Here is a 10,209-nt window from a genome sequence, read left to right on the forward strand (position 1 = left end):
GTTAATATTCCTAAAAGAAAGGGATAAAGAAATATAATTTTGGTATGCCTACACCAGTATTAAAAGGAAAAAGCCCTGGATGTGGTCTTTCAAGTGATTTAAATAGGCACTAATGGACAGTTATTTTTCATAGTAACATAAAGATTAACATACAGTAACACAACGTTATTACTGCGATTAATATCCCCAGTTTTTCTTGTGAGCTGCCCAGCATGCTCTGTGTCGGTCAGAGCCCCGCTGATCAGTGAAACAACAAGCAGGAATAATACCTTCTGTCATAACAACCTTTCAATAGTCGTCTTTGCAGGTAGGAACCAAACGAAACCAGTGAAAGCAGAGAGGAACCTGCTCCACCTGCAACCAATCAGCGTATAAACACAGATGAATCTGTGTGTTTCCGATGGTTAGCGAAATAGGCCGTGCGTCTGGCGGCCCGAGTCCTGATCCCGAATCAAACAAGCCTCCAGCCAGCTTACAACAGCCCCCCGAAGACCACAGCAGAGCGCCGAGGCCGACAGATTTCAACAAAAACTACAAAAAAATGAGTCTGGAGTAAAAAAAAAAAAAGTAGAAAGGCAGAAGCAGATGTCAGCTGCCTGTGTGTGCGTGTGTGTGTGTGTGTGTGTGCTCATATCCACACTGTCCAGCAGCAGTGGGACGCAGATTTGTTTCAATTTTGTGATTATTTATGACTTTTAATCTTAAAAATTCAAACAAAACTAATTATTTGAGCTTCTTATATCCAACACCTGGTTAAAGTTATTCGATAACGGCGGTAACGTCAGGTGCTTTAGTGCTGTCAATGTGACAAAATTCAAATCTAGTTCAATATGGAAACTAAAATCATGATGACAATGACCTGCTACAGACTATGTTGGAAACAAGAAATCAGATACACTTAACTGTACATGATTATAGAGTGTGTACCTGACTATACTGACTTGTCTAGATGTAGTCTTAGCCTTAAAATGAAGTCTGAATCCTAAACTAAACCAAAGAAAGTGACCTGCCTTCACGAAAATGTCCTTAAAAGCTCTAACAGTACATCAACATCAATACACACACACACACACACCTGATTAAATGTTTTAAAGTGAAGCTCTTTGAAGATGGCATTGCGGTCTTCCACCTCCACCCAGCCTGTGGCCCTGAGCTCCATCACCAGCTGTTCGCGGTCTGCAGGGGAGAGCCAGTGGGAGTCTGACGACTGGAGACAAACACAAATAAACTCAGAGTGTACATCATTGTTTTGTTGTTCTTCTGTTTTCATTCTCTTCCCTAAAACACTGAATTGATGACTTTCAATCAAACTTCCATCTAATTCTACGACACTAAAAAAAAGTAATCTGTACAGTATGTTACGCATTACTTATATGTATATGAACTGAAAAATTGCATTAACTTAATTTAAGCAGGCTAAGTTGTTAAATTTAATCACATCGATGACAGATGACATATTTAATGCAAGTTATTCTTACTTGACAACATCACATCTCCGAAACTGGCATTTACACTGACAGATCACACTATTATGAGTTGTTCTGGGTTTATATTTTTAGATTTCTTCTAACTTAAGGCCACTTTAATCCAAACGTGTTGATTCAGCCTTTACTGCTCCTGTAAAACCACAGATTTCAGGTCAAGTTTGAGATTTGACACATTCATTATGAGTTACCTGAGTGCTATTAGTGCTGCAGCCACAAGGTGGCAGCCTAGCACCAATAATGAATACCAATGCTTTACCAAACTAAGACAAACACACATATTTCATGTACTCATATAACTCTGAGTCATATTAAACTATGTATACTGAGCTGAAGTTCCACACATGTAAATTGGGGGTGAAAAAAATTAACCAAACTCCTTTAACAATTCTAACTCTGTTAAACATTGGCTTAATTATTTGCAAACTCACCCTCATTATAGTGTGAATGTAACACCTGTTTGACCTGTTACAACCTTCTCTTCAATTCGGCTCCTTAAAAATCAACACATGAGAACTTAATGTCGAAATATTCAACTTTTCTTACAATTGCTCGCAGCACTTATTCGCCAACTGACGACATATTGCATACAGTAACCGTTAGCCAAGTAAACGTTGGCTCGAAGTTGAAACTTTAAGTTAATATCGTCTGGTGAGTTAAATCAGTCAGACTATTTACGCCGAATTGAAGTTAAGATACAAAGCACTTCACAAAATGCAAAAAAAATCAGCTTAATGCGTGTGTCAGCTTCCAGATATGGATGTAGACCTTAAATTCCGAGTGTTTCTAATGGAGTTTGGCGTACGATATTCCATTCGACAAAGACTAGTCTCCCACTTGCTGTTTCAGAGCCTGCAACTTCTTACAGCTCCTCCTCATCTCGTGGGATTGCACTCACACACATACATACATATCTCTACCCTCGTATCTAACACGTAGATAAGATGCTTATACATGCTAATGCTAACTGTCACCGCAGCACTCACCATGTTAGACGAGTTGTTCCCGAGAGAGAGCGGAGGCAGCCGCAGACTGCTCAGCCTCAGCAGACGGCTGCAGGGCCATGAGCTGCAGCCCCTGACGGTAAACATTAACCCAGACATGACCGACTCTTTGTCAGCTGTCCTCCGGCTCCACTGCCGCCTCCTCTGCTCCCTCCTGTCCTCTCACACTTCACCATAGCTGTTCTGCTTACTGCCTGATTAAAAATCCCTTATTTTTAAATGGGAGTCTGGTTATGCATAAAGTGGCCGCCAAGTAGTGTTTCATGCAGTTATATGAAGGTCTATGACAAAATGGGTGAAGAGTTTTAATTATAATTATAATTAAAGTGGCATATTAATGAGTATAATCTTACTCAAGCCAAATTTTAAAGGCGCAGTATGTAGATTTGGAGAAGAAATTCAAACTCAGAATTTTGATATTTACAATGTTAATGAGGTAATAACACAAAGTCTAAAAGATAAAAATTTATTTCTTCCATAAACAAGCTGTTCTCAGAGGAAAATAAGGTCCAAAACACTGTTTCAAGCTAGAAAGGTGGCAGGGTCCGCCACATATAAACAAAGTAAAACAGTATGGAATTGTGTTGTTTCTCTATTTCTTCCCCAAAACTACATAGTGCTTCTTTAATTAGGGGTTTATAAAATATGATTAATTTGAAGTAAAGCCTTTATGTCAGCTCAACTCGTGTAACAAACAAATGTAAGCTGAGAGGAAATATCGAATAAAAAGAAAAGAAGATGACTGAACAGGAAACAGAAGCAAAAGTCCAAAAGCCATGAGACATTAACGGCTACAAATCATTATAATCTTTATTATAAATCACAATGGCTCACATAAATTAATTTTGTTCATCAAACACTTGAAGCATAAACAAATTAGCAACTGTTAATTTTAATAACAAAGTAAACCATTTATCCAATCATCATGTACATCCAATGACTTGCAGTCTGGGTGTGTGTGTGTGTGTGTGTGTGTGTGTGTGTGTGTGTGTTTTCAGTCCTGATGCTCGTGCTCCTGTCCCGGTATGAGCCAGCGGATGCTGTCTGTCCGCAGAATGGCGTACGTGGTGAAGCCCGTGATGAAGAGGACAGAGAAGACCAGCAGCCAGTCGATGCTCTTCACCGGGACGCTGGGTAGAGGGCCGACGCGGTCTGCCTCCATAACGTTTCTGTCGGAGGCGGCGTCAAACCCTGAAAGAGTTTATCGGAAAACACAGCAGGGTCGATGAGCAGCAAATAAATGACCCCTGGTTGAGTGTAGAGTGGTTTAATTTGTCATTGGAGATAGAGCTTGTGTCTCTTTTCCTGGTTTTAAAGGCAGAATTACAGCAAAAATATGTAATTTTCTCAACTAACCAGACTGTTCTATTTGTTATAATACTTGCCTTTACCTCCTTATACATTATATCCACATTACTGATGATTATTCATAAAAAAGGTATTTGGTCAAAAATTTTATATTTGGTTCTAGATTTTGGTTCCAGTCCTCGGCAAGTGTTTCAGAGGAGATTTCAAAATATCATGAGATATACCCTGCGCTCCACTACCCATACTACCATACTATCAGTACGCCAGAAAAAGATTTAGTATGTCCCAATAGAAGTATGTGAAATGCAGTATGCCAAAAAAATACCAGCATGTCCTGCTACAGCCGGTCACATTTTGCAGCATGCGTTTCTGGCTGTTCTGATCTGGCTAATCTTCTGCGCAGTGAAAGATACATCACATGCGTCACAGCTCAAGGTGCACTGTCATGCAGAAGTACTGCGTCGCGACTGCGTGCAACAGTATGTGCTTTGTAAGGGCCAGAGCCCCTGACCAAGAACCACTGGATGACAATATAGAAAGTAGAGCCTAACAAAACAACAAGCTATTTATTGTCCTTTAGTCTTTTCACTGCTCAAAATCTATTTATCTGTTCTTAATTACTATGATGTGATGTCGTCTTCTTATCGTCCTTTATTGATTTTATTCTTTTATTTCAATGTTTTTGCATCACTTTTTTTCCATCTCTCTTTCTTCTTCTGTGATTTTGCCTGTTTTAGTGCTTTTACTTGTAATTAATCATACTGACTTGTTGTGTTCTTACATTTTCTGTTCTGCCTTCTTGTTTTAACGAGGCTTCCTTGTTAGGCTCAACTGTTGAGTGTTCATTCTGCAATATCGTCTTCCTGAGTTTCCTGCTTTTGCTCGATTGTCAAAGCACTTTGTAAACGCTGTTTTCAAAGGTGCAACTGTATATAAATAAAGTTTATCAAGTATATATTTGTATTGGCATTATGTTATCCGATATGCATTGATATGAAAACTCTTATTGTTAGAGATTATGATGTTTTGGATCATTTAGAATTATTAAATTCCCAGTGAAGATGCACTGCTGTCATTTTAAATAATAAAGTTTATTGTTCAACTGCAGAATATCCTGCCTCTGTTATCTTTGTGTTTGATAACAACATTTGAGGAAATATTGCAAACAATGTGTGTATATCAGCTGATATATAAATAATAATTTTTCACTTCCTCGTAACGTTGTCAGCCCAAATGATCAAGTATTGATTGGGCTCCAGTAGAAACAATCTCAGTCTCTCTCAAGATATATTTTATCTTTATGAAAATCTTTGGGTTGATGTCTCAAGCAGTCAGACATTAAGGTGAGTCAGCAGGAGTTGAAGAGAGACATCAGTTTGAATGACAAACAGACTGTGGTTTCTTTATTTATTTAGCTCGTACAAAATGTTCTAAATCTAAATAAATTAATGTTTTCCAGCTACAGAAACAAAGCCAGTACACAGAGGACTGTCTTTATGATCACTGATGGTGCAGCTCTAAGCAAAAACCCCTTCAGGCTCAGTTTGTACCTGTCTGGTTAATGATGAAGGAGGTGAGCGTATCCAGAGTTCTGTCGGTGTGGTTGAAGCGAGCCATGGGTTTGGCTCCCTGGAACAGCAGGATGTTGGGCACTGCCACGGTCCCAAACCTCGTGGAGAGGCTGGTGGAAGATGGAGATGGACAAGAATTACAAATGACGATTCAGTTCTAAGTATGAGATTGCTCAGTTAAGAGTATTTCAAAGGAGTGTTGATTGAGGCTGTAGTTAAAAGTGATGCTATGTTGATCTGCATTATGTTTTAAGAGTGTTTCTCAGACAGCATATTAGGACGTCTCAATAAACAACCCGACACAACACCACCACTGAATAGATACTGCCATATGGGAATCAAAACATTTGTTCCTGTTCATCGTGGTTCCCAACCTGGAAGTGGTCCCAAGATAAATCTAAGAGATCAGCACGTGATTAAAGTGAACAAATAAAACAATAGTACAGAGAAATGTTGTCTTTTCTTACTTTTCTCTCATTTATCAACACTGGAGACTTTCATCCCACGAATGAGACAAATCCAGGAAGAAAAACACCCTTAAGGGGAACCGATCACAAACCCACGTCCACATTGAGCCCATGAACAGTGGACATTTCTGCATTTTAGGGGCTCAAGAGCCAAAAATGTGGGGAACAACAGGTCTAAGGTTACAGTTTTATCTGTGACCACAAGCACACTGCAGAACCTTCTTGATGGATCCCTAGCCTAAGTAGCTGGGTAACTATTTGGTAGTTAAACTGTAAGGCTATATTTCCACCAGATAACGACTGATGTTACCTGAGCCTCATACCACAAAGGGTGATAAGAATCAGAAATCCCTCAATGCCCCTTTCCTTTCACAGAGGGAGGGACGATACACATTAATACCATAAACAAGACCAATCACCTGCTGTGCTGCGAGGCATCCAGCGCCAGGAAGTGCATGCTTGGGAAGGCTCTGGGCAAGGCGTTGAAGTGAGGTGCCAGGCTGGCTGAGAACTGGCACCAGGCGGTGAAGAACAGCACCACGGAGCACTCTGTGCTGTTAGCATTCAGGAACTCCATCAGGTCCTGAGAGAAATGAGACACAGTGACACAGACTGAAATCTTCTCCTCTGCCACTTCATTTGAAGAATTAACAAAGTCAGCAGCATGAATACCTGTGAAGCGTTGAGGACCTGCACAGAGAAACTGTCCATTCCTGTGATGTTCCTCTTATCACAGTTCACCTTGTACGTCTTGGCGGTCTCTGTGGCATTCTGCTCCTCCATTGGAGTGATGTCCGCATGCACTATTTCAAGAGTGACCTGGAGGTGAACATCCAAAGAGAAGTCAACTTCTGCAGTACTGCCTCTACTATTGCAACTCATCACTGTGTTTATATAAACTGGTTTAAGCTAAGGCTGTAAAGTCAGGCATGAAAAAATAATTGAATCTAAACTACGACTACAACATGTATCTACGATAATAATTTCTTCTATTCACTGATCAGTTGAAATTACTTAAAATGTCACTAACATGTTCTAAAATGTCGTGTTTTGGCCAATTGAAAGGTAAAGACCCAAAGATGTTCCATTTATTATCACATAAGACAAAGAAAGGCAGCAAATCCTCAAGTCCAAAGACTACTTTGTGCTTTTGCTTTAAAAATTACTTTAGTGATAAACAGACTGTCAAAACAGTTGCAGATTCATTTTCTGTGAATCAGCTACACGATTAACTGCTGAATCATTTCAGCTCTATTTTAAATTCAGACACAGCCCAAGGCCGTCGCTCTGTTCCGGGGCAGGATTCACTTTTTGAAATAACTGTCAAAGGATGTCAAGAGACTTAAAACAAATACATTAAAAAAATATATTGTAGTGACCCTTTGCCTATCAAAAAAGTCCCCAAGGTTGCAGATGAATTTGTTCTGACGTGTGCAAAAATGACGTCATGTCCACTGTTCACAAAATAAAGACGATTTATTTCTTACAGTCTGTCAGTCGTTGGCTGTCCAGTACAATACAGCAGAGTACCACTGTGTCTGTGATGAGTCATTTGCTAATCAGTGACAAAAGAAAACGTAACATTTCATTTACAATCACTGCCAAACAATCAAAAACCATCTGCCTCTTCCCAGTCTGCCACCTGTCTCAAATGTGGCCGTGATTATATGACCTCTGCCTCCCTGACAGTGGCACCACTCCCTCAAGTGGTGAAACGTTTACAAAACAAAATATTAACAAAAATGGCTCTTACAAATATCTGCTTAAATCAAGAATGTGAAAATAATAATTCATTTATACAATTTAAAGACATTTTTCTTCAATCCTGAAATCACCTTTTGACTTCCCTAGAAACAGTTTGCGACCTCCTCAAGTGATCTGGCCCTCAAAATGAGGATAACTGATCTCACATGTAAAACTACAGTATGTGTTTACTAACCATTTGGTAATTAATCCCTTTTTTTGTAGGTTTTATGTTTGTTATATGCTTTTTTCAGCTGTCAGCTAGCCATCATGATTCTTAATCCACTACTTTAATTTTAGGGGGCGACAGGAAACAACAATAAATAAAGAGTTACTGTCCAAACTTTACCACGGTTTCCCTGGAGGCAGGTGTTCACACTTCACCCTATCATATATCACATATTCACATTATAGCGCTTCATGATAGTAACCTGCTGTGATGATTCAGAGCTCCTTTCCTCCAGTGACGCTCCATTAGCAGACAGAGCATGTGCACCACACTGGGCACTGTTGTCATCACACGGCGGGGAGAAGCCTGACTGGAAGTCTTTCACATTTTTGGGAAAGAGGGATTCGATGTCAGATGGATCGATGGGGGCTTCCGTTCCCATCACGGCATCTGCGATCTCAGCCGTCTTGAACTGCCTCTTCGGCAGAGAGTCCAGGTCCTCTGACTCCACAAACTTGGGGCTGTTCTCCAAGTCGGACACTGCATCCTCTGACCGCATGAGCTCCAGTGACTCATCGCTCTCTGAAAAACATCAATTATAGAGCGAGCTCAGCACATAAGCCAGTTCTCTCTCTCTGTCTTTCATTAAAGAGAAGAGTCTTATCTCCAATTTCTTTATTTATTCAAATAGCATGCATGAATGAAGTGGATGCACCTAGGTCAAGGCTGGTGACCGAGGGAATTCCCGGCCCAATGAGATTAGGCTGGCAATCGCAGCCCTGTTTCTAAGTTACTGCCTTTTTGATGGCTGATCTGTAAAATGCTACACTAGTGTGTTTGATTTTTATTTGTTCTTATCTACAACTATGGTGGCCCGTGTCCTTCATTTTGTTTTATTCTTATATCTAGCCAATGTCCTTCATTTGATTGCATTTTTAATAGATTATATGAAGCACTTTTTAACCTGCCTGTGTTCTTCATTTGTGTTTTATTCTCATGTATTCCGTGAAGCTTATTTTAACCTGTATTTTAATGTGAAGCACTTTGTGACCTCGTTTAGATAAGGTGCCAGTGCAAGTAGCTAAAAAGCTAAGGTTTACACAACTAAAGTGAGTGCAGTCTAACACAAAAACCCTGCATTAGATCCTACCTTTATGTAGTTTAGCATTCAGGTTTTGTTGATATTGCTTTAAAGGGGTGCAGTTAACAGCTCCAGCTCGCATGCTCACGTCCAATGACATAACAATTTCCAAAACTAGCGTTAACTTCGTCCTTTAACCGTGAGTGCATCACTAGCTTTTCAGCTACCATTTCTAACTATAACGCATGTAACGTTACAACATCTTTATTAATTCAACATTACGGAGATCGACATTATGTTGGAGCTTGAGCAGGGCTCGTTTTAGTTAAACTGACACCTTATTAAAACACGAACACAGCATTGAGACAGCTAGCAGGCAGTTAACATTAGTATGATGACCAGTTAGCTGCTAGCATTAACTGTCAGTTTACTGTTATGCTAGCACTGTTAGCTAACAAGCTGCTGTCAGTCTCTTACCTTGCGCCGCCGCCGAGAACCTCAACACATCAGAATGAAACAGCGTAAATAATAAAACATACGAGATGTAAAGTTTGTTAAAAGTGCCCGTCATGTTTTTCAAATTTAGCTGGATACAAATATGAACGGTTATTATCACGACATGTTGAGATTTTACATGATGTGATGTTCGGCTCACGGGAAAGAATGTTTCGAGCTACGGCGGAAGAAAATAAATGCAACACCTCTGAATTCTGCTTCCGGAGGCGGACATTAAACCGTGAGGGACCAAATGGACGTTTATATATGTTGCTAAAAAAAAAGACACAATTAGTGTTTTTCTTTGTTTATTTACGAGGAATTAGACCTGTGTATGCTGATGTTACTGATATTTTACAAGTGGACGGAAATAAAAGGACTTACATTTGTTTGTTGTGTCTTTATATAGAAGGAGGGAAAAGGAAAATCCAGATTCAACAAGTAGGAACCTTTTCTTTGCCAGACATTATTTACTGGCTAAGCCTACCAATACCTGGAATTCAATTACTGTTTGTGTATAACTGATAATTAATTCAACAAAGCTACAGAAGCCAATAACAGCCATTCTTGCCATTGTTGTTTTTTAAATACTGAGATTTCAAGATAACAAGTTAAGTTATCACAAGAGCACTTAACACTGCTCTGTGGGACAGGGGCTTGGATTTTCAAGGCTAACCACATAATTTGTTGGGTTTTTTTGTTACAACGTTTTCCCTAATAATTGGGAATCTGGTTATAAACATTATGGCCAATTATTGTGAGGAATAGTCTAATATACAGTGGTCAACTTCAAGCAGATGTGATCCTGTCCAGTAAAAAGAAGTGGAACACAAACAACAAACATCACTGGGTGTTTTTAGGTTACGGAAACCCGAGAATGGCCTTAG

At 39.7% G+C, this 10,209-nt stretch overlaps 2 protein-coding genes across 2 annotated transcripts; both read right to left on the reverse strand.

The window, feature by feature from the left end:
- Window positions 1-1,073: 1,073 nt before the first annotated feature.
- Window positions 1,074-2,658, reverse strand: LOC311254175 (pterin-4-alpha-carbinolamine dehydratase 2-like; the record flags this gene model as incomplete). The annotated part of the gene is made up of 2 exons (XM_084384572.1): window positions 2,471-2,658; window positions 1,074-1,207 (listed from the first exon to the last, which is right to left on the reverse strand). Coding segments are annotated over exons 1-2 (251 nt in total), but the record flags the coding sequence as incomplete, so codon positions are not given.
- Window positions 2,659-3,280: 622 nt separating this feature from the next.
- Window positions 3,281-9,537, reverse strand: txndc15 (thioredoxin domain containing 15). The gene is made up of 6 exons (XM_084384573.1): window positions 9,305-9,537; window positions 8,009-8,328; window positions 6,507-6,653; window positions 6,254-6,417; window positions 5,347-5,477; window positions 3,281-3,679 (listed from the first exon to the last, which is right to left on the reverse strand). The coding sequence occupies exons 1-6, from the start codon at window positions 9,396-9,398 to the stop codon at window positions 3,483-3,485; spliced, it is 1,053 nt and encodes a 350-aa protein (XP_084240699.1). The 5' UTR covers window positions 9,399-9,537; the 3' UTR covers window positions 3,281-3,482.
- Between the last annotated feature and the right edge of the window lie 672 nt (window positions 9,538-10,209).

Source organism: Pagrus pagrus (assembly GCF_965226575.1).
Source record: "Pagrus pagrus genome assembly, contig: HAP1_SCAFFOLD_530, whole genome shotgun sequence".
Lineage (NCBI taxonomy): Eukaryota > Metazoa > Chordata > Actinopteri > Spariformes > Sparidae > Pagrus > Pagrus pagrus.